Source organism: Canis lupus, chromosome 14 (assembly GCF_011100685.1).
Source record: "Canis lupus familiaris isolate Mischka breed German Shepherd chromosome 14, alternate assembly UU_Cfam_GSD_1.0, whole genome shotgun sequence".
Lineage (NCBI taxonomy): Eukaryota > Metazoa > Chordata > Mammalia > Carnivora > Canidae > Canis > Canis lupus.
In genome coordinates this window covers 36,998,735-37,026,057 of record NC_049235.1, presented here as the reverse complement: position 1 = coordinate 37,026,057, position 27,323 = coordinate 36,998,735, and the positions used below count along the sequence as shown (strand labels likewise).

The window sequence follows — 27,323 nt, the reverse complement described above, 5'->3', positions numbered from 1 at the left end:
GGTGAGTAGTTACAACAGAAACTGTATGGCCCATGTAATCTAAAATATTTACTCCCTAGCCCATTACAGAAAAAGTTTGCTAATCTGTGACCTAGATCTATCTTCTTGCCTTTATTTTTAATATGACACTGACTGTTCAGAGAGTGCAGAATGCTTGCTCACAGAAAGTCTTTAGATTGATCTGATTAATATACATTTATGTATTAAATTTATTGAAATTTAACATACTATATATACTTTAAAATATAAAATACTAATGAAATGATCAGTGCTCCATAGGACAGCATTAAACAACCTTTTATGTGTCCAAACCTATAAATGCAATAGAAAGGTGAATAATAAATTGGAAAAATAATTATAATTCCAAGATCTTATCTCTTTTCACACTTTATTTTTCAGGAAGGAGAAAAAAAGCATGTCCTATCTGACATCTGGTAGAGAGCTTTAATTACAAATGAAGGTAAAATCCTTACTGATCAAGTCTCTATATCATTTAAGTTGAGAAACCACTAGGAAAGCAGGGGCCTCCTTCTTTGGAAAATCATAATATATAATTTCAAATACTTGCACCAGAGTGTATAGAAATTCAGATATATACACAAGAGTGTCACCATCCTGAGTACAGGGCCATGTACCTAGCCACATGCCTGATACACAGAAAGTACTAAAGAAATGTCCATAGAATAAATGAATGAATACCACTCCTTTACACATCTCAGCAGGGCAGGTTGTCACGAAAATATTCACACCCATATATTAGGTTAGTATATACAAATTTTTTAGTGTAGGAACCATGCACATCACATTAAATGTTTGGCCTGTTGCTGTTTTGTTGGGATCTCATGCATGTTCATTGAAGTAGAATTCAGTTAGCTTGGAACATGATCTTAAGGACAGGAATATATTGGTTTTTTATTTTTTATTTTTTGAATATATTGGTTTTATGCATTTGGTTACACGGATAAGCTAGAAAGTATCCAGCCTCTCCTTCCAGTTAACCTAAGCCAGACTCTAGTGAATAGTACCTTCTCCTCCTACTCTTTGGACATAGCGTATCTATCCCACTGATGACCTAAGACATAAATGAAACATAAATCACAATGAAAGAAAGCACTGCTAACTGGTTTTATCAGTTCTATAAAATGGCTGAGGTTGTGCACAGCATAATTCCTTTCCACTTCTCTAAAATGTCATCTAGCCTATTAAAAAAAACTTTGAACCTCCCTAAGCCACAATAAGATTTTAACAATAATCTTTAGGAAAAGAAATTGATAGTCATCAACTCTGGCACAGCTCACACAAATGGCATTGAAGAGTGAGCTGTTGTCAGAAATAAAGCTGAAGATTTAAGGAGTTCCTGGTTGGTGCTTGAGCAGTGGATCTTTTTCTTGGATTCCAGGGTAGAACATGGCCTTTGCACGGTTGAGGAAGACATTCAGGCCTTTGCCTTTGACCACGATCCCAGTACTATTTTCTATCAGGTTGTATTCCTTGTGTTTTCTGAAAACAATGTGGTAGATTAAAAAAAGATCTCCAGCTGGAATATGTTACTTTCTACAATCTTTTACATGCCAAGTGTAAAAGGGTTAATTCCATTTAATCCAACCCACAGCTTCTAAAACACTGCTGTCTTATGAAAGTATAGTTATTGTCCCTTGTTCATGCAAGAAGTGTGCCTGCCTACTATAATGTGTGATTATGTGTTAAACATTAAGCTGACACAATTTTGTTAAGTTACTGATGTCTGGTAGCATTTTTAGGATTAAAGGAAAACCACAGCAAAATTAATAGTCTAGTTTGGTATTCATTATTCAATGAAGATTTTCCTCCCCTATGCAGAATGTTTACAAGCAAAAAGGGGAAATGGCCTATTTATGCAGAAATATGCAATTTAGTTTTGACAATATACTATAGTGATTTCAAGTATTAAAAGCAGAAACTTACTTGTATACCCAAAGGGTGATCACAGTGACAAATATGGCTAAGCAACCAACGGCAACCAGGACACCATTTGCCATTCTTGAAGGGGAAGCTGGGTCTTAGGACAGAAGCAAGACAGTATTAGTGACATCTTCCACATAGGGGACATGCTGCTTATAATGCAATTAAATAAATGAGGAAAGGAGCTATCAGAAGATATATGGCTCCCTCTGGGTTTTCAGTAATCTTTTCCATTAAATAATACATAGTCTTTGGGTCAGCTTATCTTCCATTTAGAGAATGAGTTAGCATGTCCGGAACACTGTGTTAAGGGCACAGAAGAGACATATCATGTCCTGGAGACACCTGCTCAGGTATCAGCTGACCCAGGAGCACCCACATGGTGAAGGGCTCCATGACCCTCTTGGCCACCCCTCTGGCCTCATCTCCCACTGTCTGCCTTTCAGTTGTACTAAAAATCCTGGGAGTTGCCTATTCTCCCCTGCTCTTTCAAATCTCCAGGCCCTCTGCTGGGAATATCCTTCCCTGACTCATTTTAAGTGTTCAGCTCCGTGGGAACCACAAAGCAGGGATTACGTCTTCTCTGTATTCCCGGAAACCAGCAAATTAACTAGTTTCGTCACGGCTGCCCAAGTGTAACTGGAGTTTATCTATTTTTTCTCCATCCTCTCTGCTACTACTTCAGTCTCAGCCACTAGCCTTCTCCCCTGAGAGGACCTCTTGTCTACCTGCTTCCACTCCTACCTTCCGATGATCCTTGCTTCACTCGGTAGTCAGAATGATCCTTAAAAGCATCAATCAGGTCATGCTTCTAACCTGCTGGTGACTACCCTTATGCACAGAATAAAACTCAAATCCTACCAGTGGTCTATAATGATTGAAATGAACTGCTCATTCCTGAAATTCAGGCTTCAGTTCAGAGGAGGACCTTCACAAGCAGATGCTGCAGGCTGGGTAGGACTTTCATTGGCCTCCCAATCTAGAGAGCCAACCTCTTCCCCTCTCTCCCATGCTCATCACACTCTGTGCTCCAACCTGGTTCTACCTTCTCCACAGTGTTGTTATTTTATTTGTTGTCTCTTCCCACTCATAAAAACAGGGACCTTCTTCACCTTGCTCCCCACGCTGTCTAGAACTCTGTTTCTCATGCCTGGAGCTCTGTTGGGCATGGAGTAGATGCTCAACGAATATTTGTTGAAAGAATTGCAGGTGCTTCATGGAATCAATGAGTAAAAGTCATTTCTGCTAAAAGTTCATGGGTTTGCTTTTGACCAAAGATCTATTTCTGAAATTCTGACTTTGAAACCCAAGCCATCAAGTTACAATTCTTCCTGGATTAAACGCTCTCTTTCTGAGCTTCCTTTATTTGGATTTTGAGACGGCTCAGATGATCTAAAGTTATCACTCACTGCAAGAAGAATTAAAGGAAAGCAAATATCTAAACATCTAATCTAGATAAGAGAGCAGTGATTTGCCAGCACTGAGGAAGCTTCGTAGAATAGGTTATGACCCTAAAAGACTTAAAAACATCCCACACCAGCACAAGATGAGTAACCACAGCAACTTCGGGAGGTGACAGCTCTGAAACCCTGAGCTCAGCTCCCTCCGTTCCAGGGTCCCCGGCCCACCTCCTCCCTCCCTCCATCCCTCCCATCGGGGGGCCACAGAGCAGGCCCCACTAGAGGAAGCAGGGCACCTTTACAGCCTTGTTTTGTTTTAAAATCTGTACCTTCAATCTCACCAACTATAAGCCCTAATACAAATAATTATATGTATGGTTACTTAAGCTTTTCTTTCAAGAGGTTAAAGCTGCCTTTTATAAAGTTAATGAGTAAATCTATGTTTTAGTACATTTTACCTTATGAGATAGGCTCCAAATCCAAAGGAGTTCTTTGTGAGTTAGTTATTAGACTATACCTGACAATACTCAGATTAAGCAGCAAAATAAGTGCTGTAATGTGTGCACAAATTTCATCTTTCATTCCAGCAAATGAAAATTTCTCAATGAAATTCTTTAATCCACTTTGCTAGCATTTCACCTCTCGAAGCACTAGGGAGGCAAAGGGTAGATTTGCTGGTGAACATCTGAGGACTAGATAAGTTGGTTACTGTTTCAGTGTTATGCTTGGTAGACTTTGGGAAGGAAAAAAAGAGGATACATGATAAGCTAGAAATGAGCCAGGAGTCCACCTGGTTTCTCGGTTCTCTTCTTGGCTTCATTTGTTTGCCTAGGGGGATCCTAATGACAACAGGATACCAGTATCCCCATTTTTATAATTTAATTGGAGAATATTGTTGTTTTTTGATGTTAGGCTTTATACTTTTCCCTTGAAATATAAATCTCTTCGAGTATGCAGTGATCATATCCCATTATTACTGGTCCATGATCACAGCTGATTTTATTCATCAAAAGACTTATCTTTGGTCATTATTTCATTGGGTCTCTCTCTCTCATCGCTTCCCTAAGTAGGATTTGCTGTTGGACTTTAATGCCAGCTTTCAAATCCATATTAATGCTAGTTCAGTGATTTTTGCACTGAAATAAAGTTGACATTGATAGTGAACCCTGAATGGCTTCAGTATAGGACACACAACTGTACCTACAATATGAAACCTTTGTTAAACTGTAAAACAAAACTTACCTCTTGCAGGGATAGAGACAAGGGTGCTTGTGAGGGCCAGACTTGTATTATCTCCCAGAGTGAGGTTCATACAGTACGTCCCAGACCCACTGAAGGCTCTTCTCACGGTCAGCAAACACTCATGACCCATGTCCTCACCTACAGGGTCGCAGACTGTGTCATACGTGATCTGGCAGGTAGGGTCAGAAACCACGGTACAGACCTCTGTTGGCATCCTGAGAGCACAAGTAGCACCAAGGGAGGGAGATGTAGTATCAGTTTCGAAGAGACAATCATAATCATTATCTGTCTATAAAATTGACTAGAAATTCCACTTGAATTCCACTAGAATTAACTTGAATTTCACTTTACTCTTTTATTCTTGCATATGATGTAGAATATCAAACTGTTTGATATCAAATTGTCACATATAATTTACTCTTAAACAAACCTGGGTATGAGCTACTGTTTCCCCTGTTTCCTTAGAAAGATGTGGCCCTGGGAGTTGGGAAGGAAGAAATTATGACCCCTCCAAGGCAGGGGACTGGAGGAAACTGTGTAAAGCCCAAGTCATTCCTCCATGCCTGGGCTCCCTAGAATACCTGCAGGTGCAGGTGGCTTAGGTGTGCAGCAAAGATACTATTAAATGCCAGAGCCGGCCCCCTGGGTCCCTGCAGATGGGACAGCAGCAATGGCTGCTTATGCAGTATTTACTACATGCAAGACACGAAGTTGTAGATGTGTGACATGGTCTTGTCTATCTCTCTCAATGACCTGATGAGGAAAGTAAGATTAGCTTAGTGTAGCAGGTGACAAACCAGCTGGGGGAGGGGAGATGACCCTGAGGTCACACAAGCAGTTAGGGGTGGAGTTGGGATTAAAATAAACGAGGTGTGACAACCACAAGGCAATGTGGCTATGAAGTATTACTGTTTGACTTTCTAGTGGACCTCCTGGATGGAGAGACCACACTCTGAGGCTGGCTCTGCTGAGGTGTGGGTGGCATGGAGGACACGCTCTCTCATCAGCTGGCCTCATTCCTTCATCAGTTTTTTCTCAATTTTCTGTCATCATCATCCTTCTCCTCTCCCCAAGCTGGAAAGCTTCTATAGCTATCCTTTTTTTTTCTCTCTCTCTCTTTTTTTTTTTTTAATTTTTATTTATTTTAGTCACAGAGAGAGAGAGAGAGAGAGAGAGGCAGAGACATAGGCAGAGGGAGAAGCAGGCTCCATGCACCGGGAGCCCGACGTGGGATTCGATCCCGGGTCTCCAGGATCGCGCCCTGGGCCAAAGGCAGGCGCCAAACCGTGGCACCACCCACGGATCCCCTATAGCTATCCTTTTAATCAATAAGGCCACATTTTTATAACATCTCATTCTATTGATTAATTTATACATTTACACATACACATTTTAACTACTTAATTTATAATTTACTTGTAAATTTGTGAATGCTTTAGCCTTTTTAGTTAATGTTGTATTTATATGTTAATTAACTTATATTTAGTCTATTATATAGTTCAAACCATAGGAAGTAAAATTATAGAATACATTAGAAAAAACTTTGTAAAGTTTAGAGATACAGGATTATTGGGCATGGCTATTAATTAATACTAGGACATGGCTGTTCCACACTGGCTTCCCATCACTTGGAGGGACCTCAGGGAGCCTAAGTGTTAGGCTCTGAGCCAGACCATAGCCTGTGAACCATGCTCTGCAGGTACCTGCCATCAATGGGGGCAAATTCTGGAATCACTGTATGCGTCAGTGGACCTATTTCTAAAATGAGAAGACTCAGGATTGGGTAAGGTTTCAATATGAGAACATATGTAAAATGTTAAGAACATAGTAAGGGTTCAATCAATAATTATTATTCAATCTCATCAGAAGTTTAAAGGTAATAAGCATTGTTCAATCTAGCAAAACAAGTGTGCCTTCAGAGCACCTCACAGGGCCCTTTCCTTGTTGTGGCTGACTGATGAACCAGGAATCTAAATCAACTTCGAAGGGGGAGATGGTGTTAAGGCCTTTGCTCAGACCTTAACCCATTCCTCTGACTGACATGTACTCACATCCCTTGGCAGGTCACAACAAAATCCATCAGGGAGTTGTCAGGCTGTGGCACTGGCATCAGAACATCTGTCATCTGGATGATGTTAACCTCCAGAATTCCCTCTAACAAAACAACCCCCACAGGAAAACACATCAAAATACAATAGAATCTAAACCAAACCATTCCTTAATAAATCAGAAAGCCACACAAAACAGAGACATGGCCTTCCCGCTCCTCCATGGGAAGACTCAGCCCTTGGTCTCAGGCCTCTGCAGACTTCTCTCAGCCCCAGGGTGCACAGCTGGGGATTTAGCTCCCATCTCCAGAACCAGGATGCCCAGGTTGGGCTTTGGCCCCTACCTGTCTTCTCTGTGGGTGCCCATGAGCAGTGCCCATAATACAGAGCCATCTATGGAAGCCCTGTTCAATTCTCTTTCTTACACATAAGAAATGTGACTCTGTGAAATCAGCTAGAGAAAGAAAATGAAGGTTGTGGGAACTTGCTGCTTGCCTTCCTTCAGAGTTCTGGAATGCACAGTGTGGGGGACCTAGGCTTCAGGCAGGCTCCTTAGTACATGGGCCTCACATTGGACTCATTTCTACCAGTCTAAGGAAGGCTGGTGTGGGCCAGTGGGAATCTAGAAACTGATGGAATCAGCTTGTACCCTTGTGGCATCACCCTGAACAGAGTGGGTGCCCCTGCCCCTGCCCCTCCAGAGTCAATAGAGTGAAAGGGTGGCCCCAGGGAGATTCTAACACCCTTCCCCTGCTGCTCTTACCTACAATTGTGATGGTGGCTTTAAAGTAGCCGTATCTGTTAATAAGGCAGGTTATACCAGAGGTCTTCCTCAGCTCCAGGGGGTTGTCACCAGCAGATGCTGGAGTTGGAATAACAAGATGTTAGATTAGTTGCTGAGAATGTAAAAGATGCACATAATGCCTAATAACCCCAAATCTAAACAGATACATGATAACCAAAAATCTAATCATCCCCCTGCCCTTTAGAAAAACATCAAGAGTTCCATACAATTAAATTACTGCAGGGACTCCTGGGTGGCTCAATGGTAGAGCGTCTGCCTTTGGCTCAGGTACTGATCCCTGGGTCTGGGGACTGAGTCCTGCATCAGGCTCCCTGTGGGGAGCCTGCTTCTCCCTCTGCCTATGTCTCTGTGTCTTTCTGTCTCTCATGACTAAATAAATAAAATCTTAAAAAAAAATACTGCAGAAATCTGAACTAAATATGTTCTGATTCATAGAGATGTGAGAGCTAGGAGGCATAATTGTTAAATTATGTAAGTAAACACAATCCTGTATCTTCCTTAAACAGAGGAATCAAATGAAAGGTAGAAGCCCTGTTAAAATGTGTGTTATAATCATGATGAAATCAAGCAGGCCAGGATAGATTAGATCCTATTTCAATTTTTGAGCCAAGTATTCGAGCCTCAAATTCCAGGTCTCTTGGTTTTGGCTGTTTGAGACCACAGGTATATCATTTAACCTCTCCTTGCCTCAATTTGCTCATCTGTAAGACATAACTAATACCAATTGCCCTACTAAGGTTGAACTATGAAATTTAAATGAAATAAGATCTGTAAAACCTGCTTCTCATGCCTGCCACATAGGAAATCCTTAATAAATAGCAGTTCCCTTGTCCAAAGACAGAATATCTATATCTTAATAGCTGAACAGAAATCTATCACATTCATAGATACATAATTTCAGATGTGAAGATTGGTGCATAAGAGATTAAGAAGCAAGCAACATGAAAAAAGGCAGTTCTTGGGATCCCTGGGTGGTGCAGCAGTTTAGCGCCTGCCTTTGGCCCGGGGTGCGATCCTGGAGACCCGGGATCGAATCCCACATCGCGCTCCTGGTGCATGGAGCCTGGTTCTCCCTCTGCCTGTGTCTCTGCCTCTCTCTCTCTCTGTGTGACTATCATAAATAAATTTAAAAAAAATTAAAAAAAAAAGGCAGTTCTTTTGTTTGGGTGTCTCATGGCTCCAAAGCTTATATTCTAAACGTCTTGCAGTTATTGAGGGGCTGAGGTGCAGGGAAGGAAAGGAGTGAATATCAGATACTTTTGAAAATAACTCATTGAATATGATTAGGGCAAATAATTTAATTATTAGTTATTCTATTATTAGTTACAATTGTAAAAGCTCTAATTAAGGTGCTGATGTTTCTTTAATAAAAGAAAAAACTGGAAAGAAAATACAATGTTGAAAATTTCAAAAAGCATGAAAATGGATGCAGTTTAGGGGAAGGACATCGAAACTTCATTAAGAGCCGTGACTCTAACATCATGACATGTGGGAGGGAAGCCAATTGGGAGATTTCTCCAGGGCTTCTCTGAGTCTTTAGTGGGGGGATGGATGTGCCCAGGACTCTCCTTTGTTTGGAGGGGCTTCTCTGCGTGATTCTCTGAGCTTCTCTAGAAACAAGTGCTGCATCACACTCTTTGGAAAACAGTGCTTGGGGTAAAGCCCAGAGAGGTTCTGATGCCATTAGAGATTCAAATATCCCTGGAGTTTCAGGGTGGTCCTTTGGAAATTATCGGACAATCATTCATTCCATCCTGAGGCCTGATGTGCTCTAGAGCCATTAATAGGTACTTTCTGTGCTGGGTAGTAAAGATGACTGGATCCCTTAATGGGGAGAATTCATCAAGTTAGAACATGGAATCATGACCCTAGCATCTTTTAAAATAAAATTTCTTGGGATCCCTGGGTGGCACAGCGGTTTAGTGCCTGCCTTTGGCCCAGGGCGCGATCCTGGAGACCCGGGATCGAATCCCACGTCAGGCTCCCGGTGCATGGAGCCTGCTTCTCCCTCTGCCTGTGTCTCTACCTCTCTCTCTCTCTCTCTCTCTGTGACTATCATAAATAAATAAAAAAAAATAAATAAAATAAAATTTCTTTTGAAAAATGAACAAATGATATAAGTTAAGGATTTTACCTTTAGAAGAATGCTTATAAAAATGATTATGGAGTTTTGTAGATGTATCTATTAAGTCCAAATCCCTGTATCTTAAGTGAAGGTACAATTAAAGGACTAATGGAAGAAAAACTAACACCTGGGAAGACAGATGGGAAAGAAGGTGAACCTCAGACTTCATTCATGGTTTATGTCCCTGTTACCCAGAGAAGGGTGTCATGACATGTATTTTAGCATAAACTCTCTCTGTGAATTATACTGATTAGCCTCAGTCTTAACAAAGGTTGTTCTCTGCAGATTTACTCTGAAAGCTAAGACTTTACTCACAAAAGTCTGAAAGCTAAGACTTTCACTGTTAGCTAAGGAAAGTGAATTCAGGCACACCTGTCTGCCCTATGATGTAATCAGTTTCCTGAGTCATCTCTTCAACCCTGGTTCTGTCTCACCCATGTGGTTGCATTTGGTTTCTATTTAGTGGCTGTGCTTTCTTATGAAGACACTTAGCAAAAACAAAGAGAACCTAATTCAAATTATAATCTATGCCTTTGATAGGATCCACATCGCTGAAAATACTCCCGCTTAGGAGTTCAAATGACTTTCATCTCCTCCAGTCCCATTACTTATTCCCATCCCTCCTGTCCTCAACTCTCACAGTTACTATAAAGCATTTTGGGGTTGATTATGGTCGATCTAACAACACTTTTAGATAAAGTGAGGCAGCTTTCTTTCACTAGAAAACATAACTCATAAAGTTACTATCTAATATCTTATGATATAATCTATGGAAATAATTTAAAAAATTGAAATACCTTTCACTGATGTTTTAAGATTTTATTTACTTATTCATGATAGACATAGAGAGAGGGGGAGGGGCAGAGACACAGGTAGAGAAGCAGGCTCCATGCCCAGAGCCTGACGTGGGACTCAATCCCAGGACTCCAGAATCATGCCCTGGGCCAAAGGCAGGCGTTAAACTGCTGAGCCACCCAGGGATCCCCCCTCCCTTTCACTGACTTAAAAAATGTTTTTATACATGCTATGATATAAATACATTCTAAGAAAAATAAGCTAGCTTAATAAAAATGCAATTTAAAATAGGCTACTGATAGAATAAATGAACATTAAACTCCTTACCACTTAGGAATTTCTAGACAGTTCTAGATATTACAGACATCTGCAATTTATTTTGAATTTTACACCTCGTCTCCTTATGTCTAAAGAAGACCATCAATACTTATAGAAAAAATTCTCTTACAGAAATACCAGAATGAAGCTACACAATTAGAATTGTTCGGTGCAGTTATATTTGTAACTGGAATTAGGAATAACTTAACCATCAAAAAAAGAATGGTTAAATTATACATCTGTACATACCACGTTACTTACTAAATTTATACATACTATGAAATGCTATGGAGCCACTGAAAAAAGTGAGTTAGATTTATATGTACTGACAAGAGAAAGATGTCCATGATGTGTTAAGTGAAGAAAAGCAAATCATAGAACCATATACATAGCATGAGCTCACGCACTTAAATATTAAAACAAAATGCCTATGTATATTTATAGAATATATTTGTAAATGCATAGAAAAAGATATGGAAAGAAAAGCTTCCAACTATTAACAAGGTTAAACTCTTGCAAGGAGAATGTGAATAGGGACTTTCATTTTTATTCTAGACTTCTCTATTTGAATTTTTATTTAGGAATATACATTAATTTTGTAATTTAAAACATTTCGGAAAAGAATGAATCAAAATTACCAATAATTAATGGTGTCTTGATTTAGACATGACCTATTTGATGAGATCTAATTTTGTTAATAACATACTGTTATAACTATTACCTATAACAGGTTTTGGTAAAAACAAGAATTGCAACAAGTCTGGACATCACGGTGGAGTATTTCCTCTGGGCTTGGTGATGGCGCCCTCTTGTGACCAGTGGAGAATGTATCTGTTACCATCCCCTCTGCACTGAAGTGCTAAGATGTACTCCTGGCGCAGTGGGGTAGAGTAGGGCATTAGAGGGAATCTAACACTTTCCAAGGTAGACTCTTAAGAACTTCTTGAATGGCTTCATATACTGTTAGAGTATGGGATTTAATTCATTATTCCTTATATATCCAGAACAATTTTAATGTCTGAAGCTGAGAAATACTCTCAAGGTACATTCTTTTTTTTTTTTTTTAAAGATTTTATTTATTTATGATAGACATATATATATAGAGAGAGAGAGAGAGGGAGAGAGAGGCAGAGACACAGGCAGAGGGAGAAGCGGGCTCCACCCAGGGAGCCTGATGCGGGACTCGATCCTGGGACTCCAGGATCATGCCCCGGGCCAAAGGCAGGCGCCAAACCGCTGAGCCACCCAGGGATCCCTCAAGGTACATTCTTTCTTGGGCCGTTTGGAAATTGCTTTCCAAATTGGTTGTGTTTTCATGGGACACGAGGTAGATGTGGGCAGGGAGGAGAATGAAGATGGGGAAAAATGTGGGAGGGGGAAGAAAGAAAGTGGGGATGGCCTGAATGTTTATAAGGGGCCAAGGTGTGTTTTCATAGCTAGAAGAAATGAGAAAGAAACAGAAATGTGACAGGCCAGACAGGGACAGCATCTGTACACATAACAAGGACCAATGCAAATGAGGAAGATCAAAGAACTGCACCTAAGTCACAAAACTACTTGCAAAATAACTTTAAACAGACTCTCCTTTCTGCCATATTCAGGTATAGAATGGAATCACTACAGTCTCTCTCACAATCCTTTACACTAGGGATCTAATTATGTAACATATATTAGAACCTTTTTTTTTTTTTTTTTTTTTTTTTTTTTTTTTTTTAGCTCTTAAGGAACCTCCATCAAAGATCACCTGGAAAGCACTTACATAAAGAAGTGGGTTTTGGAGGTGTGGGTGAAGGTGAAGGACAAGGTCCAGGCACTGAAGCTTGCACAGTGAGGTTAAGGCTGAAGGTTCCATTGAGCACATATGTGTGATTCAAAGTTGGAGCGTTGGAAACAAACAGACCGGTATTATCGCCGAAGTTCCACTTGTAGTAAATGGCTGACTCATTGAGGAAGTGACTAGGGTCGTGAATCAGGACGTTGAACATAATGGGGAGATCCCTGAGGAAGGTTTCATCGGATAAATTCCGATCATTCTTCTGGTACATAGTCACAAATACAGGAATGTGATCTAAAAGATATACAAAACCAAAAGAACACGTGATTGCTTGATTTTTAAGTGGATGACTTCAATAATGCTTTTAGGTTAAAAAAATTAAAATGAGGGATAACTCAGCATCATTTTCCCTTCTCCTATGTAAGTTTTCTAGTGTTTTTCCAAGTTATTCTGGAAACACAGATGGAGCACCATATAATTAAACATATAAGCTAGGGAATATGAATTGTAACTGAGCCCAGATCACTTGGTTCTGACTCTTTCTTAATCCACTAACAGCACCAGAACTAACAGCCTCACCATCAGTTACCTTAGAATTCACACCACTCACCTGTTACCACGTACACATCTTTCACTTTTGCGATGGGGACATATGCATGTCGGTGTCTTCTGTAAACAATTACTTCCATGAGATGAGGGCCAAGTGTCACATTGGCTGTGTTTACAGAAACTCTTGCTGAACCCCGTCCTAATTTCTGCAAATACTGACCTTTGAGAGGATGGAAATTTTTAGTTATTGGCCACATTATGTGATCATTAGAGGAAGTTGTTGTTTCTTTTTGACTAGTGATTGCCACTTAGAAAGTGCTCTGGAAAAGGAAAAACAGGATGGGGATGCGGTCCTGGCTGCTTCAGAAAGGAAGATGGTACTCATTTGATGTAAAACCTTATATACAAACCCACAGTTACATAAATATAATTGTATATAGTTGGTTAAAATGAAAAGAGCTGTTTAGTGGGATAATACTGCTAGTCCCTAGTTTACAAATAAAAAATGTTTATAAATAAGAGGTCAGGCACTTGAAATACATGTGTTTCAGAGAAAACTCATGCAATGTAATGGTGAGGTATCCAAAGGAGTTAAAATCTATCCAAAGATGTACTTTATTGTTGTAACAATACTACTATTTCAGCTATATAATTAAACAATTTCTTTCTTTCTTTTGGACTAGGATCCTCCGTTTACTAATAGAAATATATAAAAAAACACAGTAAGTGATAAAAAAAAAGGTCAGGGTATGGTAGGTGTAAAAAGTAATGCAGTAGTTCTATAAAGACATTTCTAGGACATTCTTGACTCACTCTTTTTCCTTCTCCAGCCCTAACCTAAATCTGACTACCACTGGCTAGATGGAGAAAGTAATTCCTCTCTCTTAAGGCCTAAGGATTTTTCTAATCCTATTGAGGGGCCCCGCATAGATGTGTGATTGGAATGACAGGGATGGTAAGACGAAGGCTTGCGGGGATGTTTAAAGACCATGTTTATTAAATGGTCAAAGGTATCAGAAAAACACACTAATCTTCTCAGGGATATGTGACTTGGAATCCCCTTTACCTTGAGATGCAGAGGTGGTTCGGTTGGAGGTTGGAGGGGAAAGATGTGTCACTAGTCAGGGGACTAGTCAGGGGACTAGTGACACATGGGGAAAATGTTAGTGCTGGCATCGAGGACCACAGAAGCAACTATTTGTTGAAGGAGAATATCTGTTTACTCTGAGACTTCAGAATGTGGAAATTCAAAACAGTCGAGTTAGAAAAGCAGCAATTTCTGGGCTGAAAGTTGATTTTAATAGACATCTTGACTAAAAAGAGGCAAAGAGAGACTGGAATGTTGGTGAGCATACATGACTCCATGCAAATGGTCAGCTCAAAGAAATGATGGCATCTGGGGAGTTGACTGACAGAGCCATAAAGGCAAAGAAACAAAGTCAGCCTTCACTCACGACTTAACTAGATGGTCATAATATTTGATCTATATTTTGTGCTTTGTTAAACTGATGTGTATTGTTAATATGTTGTTTTGACTTATAAATGAGTTAATGGAACAGAGAAACTTCCTCTGATTTATAAAAAAAGACAAAAACATGTAGAAGTTTGGAGCCTGCATGATTATAGTAGCAATTTTCACACATTCATAGCCAGGTGGCACCTGGTGACATTTTTAAGAACTTAGCATCTTTGGTAAGTTATAACCTAAACTTGCTCCTCCTAAAAATAATCATTTCACCAATAATAAAACAAAAGTGGAGACCATTTGTGGTTTAAAAAAAAAAAAGAAGATAGGCTTTGTCAAAGAATAGTGGTTAGAGGGATCCCTGGGTGGCGCAGCGGTTTGGCGCCTGCCTTTGGCCCAGGGCGCAATCCTGGAAACCCGGGATCGAATCCCACATCAGGCTCCCGGTGCATGGAGCCTGCTTCTCCCTCTGCCTATGTCTCTGCCTCTCTCTCTCTCTCTCTCTCTCTGTGTGTGACTATCATAAATAAATAAAAATTGAAAAAAAAAATAAAAAAAAGAATAGTGGTTAGATTGTTATGTCTACACAGTGGAATATTATACAGTCATTAAAATAATGTACATAAAGAATTTTAATGATATACTCAAATGTTCATGATATTCAACAAAAACGTGTATACATTCTAATCTTTTTTTTAAAGTTTTTTTTAAAGATTGTATTTATTTACTCATGAGAGACACAGAGAAAGGGAGAGAGAGAGGCAGAGACACAGGCAGAGGGAGAAGCAGGCTCCATGCAGGGAGCCCGATGTGGGACTCGATCCCGGGTCTCCAGGATCACACCCTGGGCTGAAGGCGGTGCAAACCGCTGAGCCACCCGGGCTGCCCTATACACTCTAATATTAACCCAGAAGTACTAGCGAAAAAAAAAAAAAAAATCCATCATGTTAATAATGATAATCTCTGGGTGTTAATTATGGGTGACTTATTTTTCATTGGTACTTTCTGCATTTTCTAAATTTCCTACAAAGTATATAACTTTCTTTCTTAAAAAATCTTTTGACAACAAAAAATTAAAGAAAAAAATTAAATGCCCATCTGTGTGCCAAACAACTATTCCTATTTTCTCATGTTACTGTTTTAGACAGAAAGAAATAGAAAAGTTTTCTTTTTCTTTTTCTTTTTTTTTAGTTTTAGTTTTCTTTTTAAAAAGAAAACTGAATCCGTTTTTTACCTTCTTTTAATTCTTTGGTGTCCTAAAGATTTGCCAAAGCTACAACAAGATTTTCTTTTCATTCCTTCCCCTGTACCCTAGGTAAGGAAAGTTAATTGAGTAACTGTTTTTTTTTTTTTTTTTTTGAGTAACTGTTGTTAAACTCTTGATGTTAGCATTCTTGATTATAGAATAAGAAAAGAGAACAAAATTAACAATTTAAGGGCAAGTAAAGAAGAAGCTAAAGGAGTTTTGTAAAAAGTCCAACCAAGTGTGCGAAAGACGTAGACAAAATTGCATCTCTTCCATCCAGGGTGGTGAGGGAAAGGTTTTCCATCAGGGAACACATCATGATGGTGTTCGTTGGTACCATTTCCCCAGCTGCCTTCCTCTGTCCAATTGTAAACATACAGGTCAGGCGATGGACCAGTATCTAGACAGAGAAAGAAACAACCCAGGCTTGTCATCTGGGCTCAGAATGCTCAACGCTCATCATTGAATTAAACATCTTTTTATATTTTTCAATAAATATAAATATAGTTGAACAACTAAAACCTTAATTTTCAGAATTCATCCAATGGTATATATTTTTGGCATGTCCGTTTTCTGCCTATAGGTTATATTTCTGTAAAAATTTCATATAAAGCAATTATTCAGAAAGATTCATTCTAGAGATACCACAATATATTTATTTTTAATATTGGATCTCCACATCACAACTGTATTCAAAGTGAGGGATACTTAATCTTTTTACATTGATAGTGCTATCTGTAGGTTTTTTTTTTTTTCACCTGAGTCATTTGGTATCAATCAACTCAGTGGTTCTTTATGTGGTGATAAATATTATATAAAAATTTTCCTAAGTTCACAGGGACTTCTTCATATAAAAATGCTCAGAGGGCTAAAGTGTCATTTAAAACATTCATAAGAATTAGCATTTTTAGAAAAAAGAAAAATTACTACTAATAATAAACAATACTTTAAAAATATCAAACCCTTTTTACACAGAATCTAATGTTTTCCTAGTAGGAAGATGATAAATTAATAAGAAATGAATGCATCGACAGTTTAACAGAAGTTCTAAGTAATAAAATCCTATCATAAGTGCATCTACCAGTCTTGTCACTGATTGAAGAATCTCAGTAATTAGCTCAGAGTTTTTGAGAATGTGCAGTTCTCAAAATAATTTCTCTTGATGCATTTGTGTTCATTTGTGCTCTTTAACATGTACAAAGAGCTTACCTACTTTAAAAGCAAAGCAAAACCAAAACATACACGTCTTTGCATTTGCACTAGCCACACACATTTGCTTAAACTATACCTGTTTATAGAAATTAATCTGACCAGATTTCTGTCAAATTGGCTATTGTTTGAGTAGCCAAAAGAATTCCAAGTAATCAGACCAAAATCTGAGAATCAACAAGGTATTCTCTGGCTAATCAACTAGATACTAAGAAAAAGCTGAGCATGGCAATGTAACTCTTGAAGAAAGTTCCAAGTGGAAAGCCACCAGTTTGCTCAAGCGGATTTGGCTAATGTTGATGTAGGAACTGGGTAGAGCAACATCTCCCTGTCACCCAATTTGAGGCGGGGGCGACATAGGATGACAGCACCTTGCATTTACGGAATTACCTGAGAGCCTTCAGGTTCATGAGATGGGGCTCCAGTAGTTAGGAGGACTAGACTGTTCCACGAATAACATTCCTTACCATTTCCGCAGTTCTTCTCATAGACTATGTTGCCACTGACATCTTCCCTTTGGCATCTGGGGAATACCAGGTCTACCACAAATGTGATCGTTGAGCCCACAAGAGCTGGTGAATCACTGGTGAGAATCGCCCGCACATGGCCTCCTAACACATAGAAAAGTATAATTTAGGGACACCTGGGTGGCTCAGCGATTGAGTGTCTGCCTTCGGCTCAGGTCTTGATCCCAGAGACCCAGGATCGAGTCCTGAATTGGGCTCCCTGCAAGGAGCCTGCTTCTCCCTCTGCCTGTGTCTCTGCCTCTCTCTCTCTCCGTGTCTCTCATGAATAAATAAATAAAATCTTAAAAATAAAAAAGTACAAGTTAATGATCAAGTATCTTTTTCCTTTCACTGGTAAATAAACAAAGTAGAGTTAAACCCACTAATAAGGACCAGAGCTTCCCTATGCCTTTTTTTTTTTTTTTAAAGTAAGCCCTATGCCCAGTGTGGGGCTTGAACTCATGATCTGGATATCAAGAATTGCCTGCTCTACTAACTGAGCCAGTCAAGTGTCCTCCCATTCTTATGCCTCTTAACAATAAATTATCTTCTGGATTATTTTCCTAACTTTTGCTTTCAGAGTACAACATTCTAGAAGGCACACACACACAAAGTCAGATCAATTAAAGAATTCTCTGACCATAGAAAGGACATTTACTTAGAATTTTTAAAATGTGCTCAATTGGATTGAGAAAACAAGTATTAAGGGTCTGTATTTGTTTAGACTCAAAATCAATGACTCAAGGACTCATTCTTTAATTTGAATGGAAAGATACTCACTTTCTGATAAACCACACTTTTGAGATGGTCAAAACTGCTCTAGCATCTCAGATCTTCTGAAGAGGACCATTCCCACATGATGGAAAGAGGTTTGAGCGTAAAATCTGTGTGCTCTCTAAAATCTTCTAAGAACTACAAACTTGTCCATTTCTAAAGGGATTAAACCTTTGTGTATGTGACTTAGTGACAATACTGAGATAAGAAAAGATTGCCCAATCCATGTGCCTCCCACTTGGTAACTAGAGTACTGTCATTCACAGAAGCAACGTAAGCCAGGGGATCTCCAAGTCTACAACCACGAAACTAAATTAAATAGAAAATAACAGTTGTTTGGCTCGAATAATTGATTTACCTTTCCAAGAGTTTTTCCACCTTGAGTCTCCCTTCTTCCACACTGGATACAGTTCTTCATTCCAGTCATTTTCATCTGAAGACCAACCAGTTAGTTGGTTGTGCTCCCTCAGATAACCAGAAATTCTTTCATTGCTCAGCACATCGTGAAATTCTATATCAATATTTGAAAAACAAATTATTATTTTTTTTTGAAAAACAAATTATTTTGTCTACCCCATTCTTCATTTACCACTTACCTAACAATATTTACAGCAACTTCTCATTTCATAAGTTTGGAAAGTCATACTTAATATTTCCAATATGTCAAACAGAGGTTTTTAAAGTCTACTGGAAAGAGCTTAAATCCAACTCTTTAGACCCTCTTTATGTACTTTAAATGAGTCAAGGGTGGGGGGGGGGGCGGGGTGGTACAGGGAGTTAAGCATCCGACTCTTGGTTTTGGCTCAGGTCCTCATCTCAGGATTGTGAGATCGAGCCCCACATTGTGCTCTGCACTCAGTGCAGAATCTGCCTGAGACTGTCTTTTCCTTTCTCTTTGTCCCCTCCCCTGTCTCATGCTTGCTTTCTCTCCCTAAAATAAATGAGTCAAGGAAAAATTTTAAAAGTTGGTATTTCTTAGCCATTATTTGCTTTCTCAATACATATTCTCTGAATATTTGGACTTGATATGCTATCATTAGGAAAACGCTGATGCCATTGATATTCAGATCAGGTTTGGCATCTTTTCCCCTCTTACCTGTTCTCTTGGCTAAAAGAATGCCAGGCTCAGGAATGCCTCCGGGTTTCCTAGAGACGCATACCAGTACTAGAGAGCCCACTGTTAAACAATCTAACTTTTTTACGGCCCAGTATATGGCTTGACTTGGTGAATGCTCCCTATGTACCGTGTAATCTACAGGTTTTAATTTTTTTTAACATCATTTATATTAAGAGCTGGTTGATAATGTTTTGAGACTTCCACCTTCCTGATTTTCTTTTCTTTTTTTTTTTTTTCCTTCCTGATTTTCTATTTGTTACTTCAATTATTGAGAGAGGAATGTTGGCATCTTCAATTATAATTATGAATTTGCCAATTTCTTCTTTTAGTTCTGTCAGTTTTTGCTTCATGTATATTGAAGCTCTGTTTAGAATTGCTGAGTCTTCACAAATTAATCCTCTTACCATTAGGAATTGACCTTTATCTCTGTTAATATTCTTTATTCTGAAGAATACTTTGATAATAATGCTTAGTGGTTAATTAGTACAATCTCTTTTCATCCTATTTTTTAAAAAATTTTATTTATTTATTCATGAGAGACAGAGAGAGAGAGAGCGAGAGCGAGAGCGAGAGGGAGTCAGAGACACAGGCAGAGGGAGAAGCAGGTTCCATGCAGGGAGCCCGACATGGGACTCGATCCCGGGTCTCCAGGATCACACCCTGGGCTGCAGGCAGGCGCTAAACCGCTGAGCCACCCAGGGATCCCAATCCTATTATTTTTAATGGAAATATATTTTTATATTTAAATAGGTTTCGGGTACACAGCATACCTTTCATTTGGAGTATTTAGGTAACTTACATTTATTTTTTAAATTTTATTTAAATTCAATTAATTAACATATATTGTATTACTAGTTTCAGAGGTAGAGGTCAGTGATTCATCAGTCTTATATAATACTCAGTGCTGGGATCCCTGAGTGACTCAGCGGTTTAGCACCGCCTTCGGCCCAGGGCGTGGTCCTGGAGTCCTGGGATCGAGGCCCACATCGAGCTTCCTGCATGGAGCGTGCTTCTCCCTCTGCCTGTGTCTCTGCCTCTCTTTCTCCCTCTGTGAATTATTTATTCTCATGAATAATTAAATAAAATCTTAAAAAAAAAAAAGTAACACCCAGTACTCATTATATATCATGGTCACTATATCATGTGCCCTCCTTAATGCCCATCACCCAGTTACCCTATCTCTCCACTTACCTCCCCTCCAGCGATCCTTGGTTTGTTTCCTATGATTAAGAGTCTCTTATGGGGGCAGCCCCGGTGGTGCAGTGGTTTAGTGCTGCCTGCAGCCCAGGGCATGATCCTGGGGACCCTGGATCGAGTCCCACTTCAGGCTCTCAGCATGGAGCCTGCTTCTCCCTCTGCCTGTGTCTCTGCCTCTCTCTCTCTCTCTCTGCATCTCTATGAATAAATAAAATCTTAAAAAAAAACTTAAAAAAAAAAAAGAGTCTCTTATGGGGTCATTTACTTTTAATGTATTTATTGATATTGTGGGATTTAAGCCTACCATCTTATTTTTCTATTTGTCCCATCTGTTCTTTATGTCTTTTTCTTCTTTTCCTGTACTTTGTGGGGTTTTTTTTGGAATCCATTTTATCTCCACTTCTGGCTCATCAGCTGTATCTTTTTGTTTTGTGGGTTTGCTCCAGGGTTAATAAAATTCTAGTTCTTTTGAAATTCTTTTTAATCTCAAGTGTTTGGGACACCTGGGTGGCTCAGCGGTTCAGCGCCTGCCTTCAACTCAGGGCGTGATCCTGGGATCTGGGATCGAGTCCTGCATCGGGCTCCCTGCATGGAGCCTACTTCTCCCTCTGCCTATGTCTCTGCCTCTCTCTCTGTTTCTCATGAATAAATCTTAAAAAAATAAAAATAATCTCAAGTTGTTGTCTTTCTACCTTGCCCGACAACTCCAATGGTCACTTGGTCTCTCCTTTGAGGATTGCAGCAGACTGGTTGGCTGCCTGCCTAATAGCCATTTCCAGGCTGCACCCCTACTTTTTTCTTTCCCTTATTTTAGAGCTTCTACTATACCAGTTCAAAATTCCAAAGACTCAGTTTCCTAGCTTTCCTTAGAGTATGGGCAGGAACAAAGGATTAGAATCTGGCTAATCAGAACTGAGAGGAAGTCCTCTGAGGGCATCTGGGAAAGTTTTCCTCCTCTCATAAAAAAATTTAAAAAGAACAAACTCCATTTTTGTTCACATCATAATTGATTTTGGAGATAGTAAGGTAGTAATGTGATGCTCAGAACTGTGACAGCCATACGTAACCATGAAGACACAAATCTAAAAAAGCAAGCCAACACACCAAGGATGTCAGAGAGGAAGGACACACACACAAAAAAAGTTCTTGGTGTTATCGAGTTCTTGCTCTAGTCTGGCCTGCCTCTGGACTGGTTAAATTACAAGCGTCTTGCTCAACCTTTCTGAGTATTCTGTTACAGCGAAAAGCTCAATTGTCTGTAACCCATAGCCATCCCCTAATCATACAGTATCATAAACTGTTCTCTCATCAATTCATATGCTCTTGTGTCATCTGGATCCATAAAGCCAGAAATATTGTCTTCTCAAATACTGGAAGAGGACTTCCACAGGTGTGGTATTTAGTAGGTGCTCAGAGAACCCATTTTGAATGGATGCTACTAACCTCTATCTTTTATTTCTCCTTTTTGTTAGGAAGAGGGAAAAGCCTGTTATTTCCTTCTTATAAGGGAGACAGATAGAATGGAAAAGAATATTGAAATGAATATTGAACAATCCAGATGTCCTACAATGGGTGAATGTTACAAAACTTGGTTTCTGGTCTTGATTTTGTTACTAAGCAGGCTGTGTTGATCAACCTCAGGCCATGTTTTCTCTGGCCCTCCAAATCAGACAAAAACCAGATAAAACAAAAAGAAAATGTCTTATGACTCTGGGAGATTGTTTTTATTTGGAAAACTAAGTGAGGGCAATAAATTTAAGTTTATCAATAAATTTTTTTCCAATAAGTTTATTTTATTTTATTTTTTTTTCCAATAAGTTTATAACTCGATATTTATTCAAGTTAAGTCATGGAGTGGTAAAATATTCAATCTGGAATGAACTAACATTATTTCAAATCACTTCATTTTAGAGATGAGGAAATTTAAGCCGAGAGAGGTGACAGGATTCACTCAGGTCACCTTTAATAGAGTGGAAATGAAGATTCACATTTTTTGATTCCCAGGACTGACTTTCCCCCCCACTGTTCCAAAGAGTCTTCCTCTTCCTCAGATCCTGAGAGAAAGTCAGTGTTTCCAGAACCAATCAAAAGACAGGTTTCTCCTCTGATTTTAAATGTCAGAAATCAAGGAAAAATACAAACTGGAATAGTGACAAGGAATAGATACATGGGTCCATGGAACAGAATAGAGAATGTAGAAACAGACCCATCAATATGCCCTACTGATTTTTGACAGAGATACAAAAACAACCCAGTGGAGTTTCAAAAGATAGCTTTTCAACAAATGGTGCTGTGAGAAAGTAAAATTATAGGAAGAAATTTTCAGGCTTGAGGCTAGGCAAGAATTCTTTGACTTGACCCTGCAGACATGATAAATTAGATCTCATTAAAATGAAAAACTTTTGCTCTGTGAAATAGCATGTGAAGATGAAAAGGCAGATTACAAAATGGGAGAGAATATTTGCAAACCACTTTGCCTGTAACCGACTGCCTATCCAGAATATATAAAGAATTTTCAAAACTCAACATTAAAAAACAATCCAATTAGAAAATGGACAAAAGACCTGAACAAACATTACACTGAAGAGGATATACAAATGGCAAAGAGACACATGAAATGATGTCTAGTATCATTAGGCAGTAGGGAAATGCACATTAAAACCACAATGGGATATCACTCTACACCTATCAGAATGGCTAAATAAAAAAATAGTCATGCATCAAATGTAGGCAAGAATGTGAAGACCGTGGATCACTCATACATTGCTGGTGGAAACGTAAAATGGCACAGCTACTCTGAGAAATAGTTTGGCAGTTTCTTATAAAACTAAATATGTAAGTAACACACAACCAAAAAACTGTACTGTTGGGTATTTGTCCCAAAGAAATGGAAATATGGTCACCAAAAAACCTGTACATGAATGTTCATAGCAACTTTATTCATAGTGGCGAACTGGAACAATCCAGCTGTCTTACAATGGGTGAATGTTTAGACAAACTGTGGTATATCCATACTGTGGAACACTACCTCGTGATAAAAAAGAACTATTGATAGATGCAACAACTTCAATAATTTATGTTGAGCAAAAAAAAGCCAATGCCCCTAAGTTACATACTATAATGTTTCTATCATAATATCTTAAAGCGAGAATAAAATGCAGAATGGATTACTGGTTGCCAGGGCAGGAGGTGAGGTGGAGAAGGGAAGTTAGTTTGGCTACAAAAGGGTATGAGGGACCCTTGTAGTGATGGAACTGTTTGGTATTTTGACTGTATCAGTGTCAGTGTCCTGGCTGTGATACTGAGCAATAGTTTTACAAGATGTTACCGTTGAGAGAAACTGGATAAGGTATCCAGAGGAATCTCTTTGCAGATTTCTATTTCTTAAAAACTTTGCATTATTTCTTAGAACTGCAAGTGAATCTATAATGACCTCAAAAAGTTGAGTTAAAAAATAGAACAAGGGATGCCTAGGTGGCTTAGCAGTTGAGCATTTGCCTTTGGCTCAGGGCCTGAGCCCAGAGTCCCAGGATCGAGTCCCACATCGGGCTGCCTGCATGGAGCCTACTTCTCCCTCTGCCTGTGTCTCTGCCTCTCTCTGTGTCTCTCTCATGAATAAATAAACAAGATCTTAAAAAAAAAAAAAAAAAGAACAAAACACACTGAAGAGCAAGTGCGTTTTAAAAGAAAAAAAAAGTGTGTAGGGGAGGGGAGGTTGAAAGTGAAGGAAAGTGGAATCACACCCAGCACCACTGCAGCTTTTCTCTCTCCACTCTAGAATCTCTGCTCTGTCCACCAGCAAAGAGGTGGTGGCCAGGTTGTTAACTACTTCGTCAACACCTGCTCTTGCCTCCTTTTTACCAGGCCTATGATTGGAAAGTGGCAAGGAATCCCTTGGTGTTTGATGCAATGGTAAATTCTAGAGTTAGGAGTCTCTCATGGTTTGTCTTCCTCTCTAATTTTTCCCCACTCAGTTTCTGCTTCCCCCCTTCCTTTATGATCCGTTTCACTATTTCTTATATTCCAGATATGAGTGAACCATGTGATATTTGTCTTTCTCCGATTGACCTATTTCACTCAGCATGATACCCTCCAGTTCCATCCATGAGGATGTAAATGGTAGGTAACTCTAGGAAACAAAGGGTTGCAGGAGGTGCGTGGTGGGATGGGGTGACTGGGTGACAGGCATTAAGGAGGGCATATGATGTGATGAGCACTGGGTGTTATATGTTGGCAAATTGAATTTAAATTTTATTTTATTTATTTATTTATTTATTTATTTATTTATTTATTTATTTATTTTTTGAATTTAAATTTTAAAAAAATGGTAAATTCTACCCATCCTTATTTTTTCTGAACAGAATATTTAGTCTGGGGCAGGAGAAGACAGGAATGCTAGGTTTCGTTACCTTTTGCCTAATAGGTTGGGACTTCCTTTCAAACTGAGAGCCAGCATTTAACCTCAGGCTAATCTGTTTCACTGAGCAAAGCAAATTAGTACGGGTGGGAAGAAGGCTAGCATTAGGCACAGGGTCCCACTGACTGTCACTTCTCTGTCCCTCCAGCTCCCAGGACTGAAGACTCCAGGGGAATCTGTCCTGGGAGCTACCTGGAGGTGAGACGATTGCTACCCGGTAGGACTCCCACCCCAAGCCATCTTGTTTGCTGATCTCACAAGAACCCCCTTCACCCAGTTCTGCAAATGAGGAAGTGAAAGCTCAATGGTGTGAAGTTACTTGTGGTCCAGTCCGCAGGGAACCCAAGTTTGTCCAACTGCAGGAAGGACAGTAGTTGGCTTGCGCTTTCTTCCTCTTCATAGCCGTGGAGCCTGGGGCAAGTCACTCGCCTTGTCTGTGGCTGGGATCCCCATCTGGGAAACATGAGCATCCCAGCGCTAGCATCCCAGGACTGTTCTGAGGCCACCAGATCCCAGGCCTAGCATCCTGCTGAAATCCTTGCATCTGGGCTCTCTCATCAAGCAGGTGGTGGCTTTTCCTCCATCCAGTCACAGGAGATGGCAGGAAAGGGGTCTCCAGGGACCCATATGGTCCAAGGCTCAGGGCTCAGCCTCTGACCACTCTGCTCCTTACCCTTGCCCTTACCCTGGGGGCCTTGCAGCCCTCAGTACTCCCCTCTCATGCCTCACCCCTGCCTGGCCCTCTCCAGTCTGGGGAAAACTCACCTGCTCTCTGGGGGTACCAGTGGTTCCCCTTCTTCCTCTCTCAACCCAGTACTCCTGCTGGGATGGCCCCCTACAAGGACAACCTATTTAAAGGAATTTTCCTTCCCACAAGGAGGAAGAGGAGAGAAAAGAGGGTTTGCACAGGCAGTGTAGATCATGTATCCAAGATTCTGCTCTTGAAGAAGTGGGCCCAGCAGGTGAAAAGCAACACCTGGGCTCTTGGTTTCCACACCCGTTAAATGAGGAGAGGACCACGTGCTCTACAAAGGTGGTGTGGGAACTACCTGAGAGATGTAAGCGCAGCAGCCAGTATAGTGATTATACACGGTGACCCCTTCTCTACACCTATCGTCCCACCCCTGCACCATGGAGTTGTCTGACAAAAATTAAGACCCCTGAAGTTTTCATCCAGTGAATGTCCCTATTCTGTTGGAATGAAGTGGAATGGACCTTCTGGGTGGTGTATAATTTACTTCTTTTTCCCACCATTGCCACCCATCCCCGGAACAGGACAAATGGGCCACAAAGTGCAGTGGGCCAAAACCCTACTTTGCATTCCAATCACAAGAGGGTTTTTTTTTTTCTTCCTTTCTTCATCTTCTTTTTTTTTAAATTTAAGTAGGCTCCACATCCAGTGTGGAGCTCATCATAAGGCTTGAACTCAGGACCCTGAGATCAAGACCCGAGCTGAGATGAAGAGTCAGACACTTAACCTACTAAGCTACTCAAGTGTCCTGCAAGAGCAGTTTTTTAAACAAGGAGGCTCCAACCCCACCTCCGAAGAGTCTGCTCTCAGTGATCTGGGCAACAGCCTTGTTAGAAAGTTCCCAGTCTTTAATGTGAGACTAGAATAGAGAGCCTGGGCTTTGGCTCTTCTCTCAGTAACCTCACTCAAGAGGCAGCAAGCTCCTGCAGGTCTGTGAAAGTCTCAACAGGACCAGCAACAGCTTCTGGGCCGGGATGTTTAGTGAACTTATCTCTAGATTTCGGGCCCCCTTTCACTCCAGCTCCCTCCACTACTGGATAGAAACTAGACGAAGCTTAGTGGGTGGCATTTGCTTTGTTCTCAGGCCAGAGACTGTTCCCCTCACATCTCCACCCTTCCAGTGTCTGGCAGGAGAGAAAGTAGCAATTGCAATGGGGAAAAAAGCTCCCTAAGAGAGGGGCTGCTGCATGGTTATCACTTTCCCAGAGCCTGAAGCCAAGAATGGAGCAGGGTTTGGGGGGCATTTTGCTATAGTTTCAGCATTCCCAAAGGTTTCCGAAGAAATGAGCAAGAAAGCTTCCCGAGGATCTTCATGAAGTTAAGTTTCTGGCTTAGACAAGGATACTTCAGACAACCCATCACTTCAGTGGACAAAGAATGGGTTAAAAGAGAAACTCCTTTACTCACTTATGGCGGCATCCAGGGGCAACCTCGCAGCCAGAAGCAGACATCCCAGGAAACAGTAGAGACATTCCATGCTGAATTCTCACAGACCCAGGCAATCAAGGCTTAACTTTTAACTCCTCTGGCTCCATCCACTAAGAACAACAGTGCTCCTCTGGCCTCTGCTGTGCCCCACTCCTTATTTTAATTAAATACAGGGGCGCCTCGGGGCAGATCATGTGATGGTATTAAGCAGTCTTG

The 27,323-nt window shown here is 40.1% G+C and overlaps 1 protein-coding gene across 1 annotated transcript; it reads right to left on the bottom strand.

Annotated features, from left to right (window-relative positions):
• Positions 1 to 369: 369 nt before the first annotated feature.
• On the bottom strand, positions 370 to 27,323 carry GPNMB (glycoprotein nmb). The gene is made up of 11 exons (XM_038557100.1): positions 27,087 to 27,323; positions 18,556 to 18,708; positions 17,385 to 17,528; positions 15,944 to 16,108; positions 13,059 to 13,217; positions 12,434 to 12,742; positions 7,395 to 7,493; positions 6,635 to 6,737; positions 4,584 to 4,798; positions 1,945 to 2,038; positions 370 to 1,500 (listed from the first exon to the last, which is right to left on the bottom strand). Exons 1-11 carry the CDS (start codon positions 27,154 to 27,156, stop codon positions 1,347 to 1,349), a joined length of 1,665 nt encoding a protein of 554 aa, XP_038413028.1. The 5' UTR covers positions 27,157 to 27,323; the 3' UTR covers positions 370 to 1,346.

What these genes read in the sequence shown, in the direction of transcription:
- GPNMB (XM_038557100.1), bottom strand. Translation starts at nt 27,156, where the DNA reads ATGGAATGTCTCTACTGTTTCCTGGGATGTCTGCTTCTGGCTGCGAGG. An exon ending in GTGGAAAAACTCTTGGAAAG is followed by an intron (nt 17,529 to 18,555) that starts GTAAATCAATTA and finishes TCTATGTGTTAG; the next exon opens with GAGGCCATGTGCGGGCGATT. An exon ending in TGTCTCTATCCCTGCAAGAG is followed by an intron (nt 2,039 to 4,583) that starts GTAAGTTTTGTT and finishes TTCTGTCCTAAG; the next exon opens with ACCCAGCTTCCCCTTCAAGA.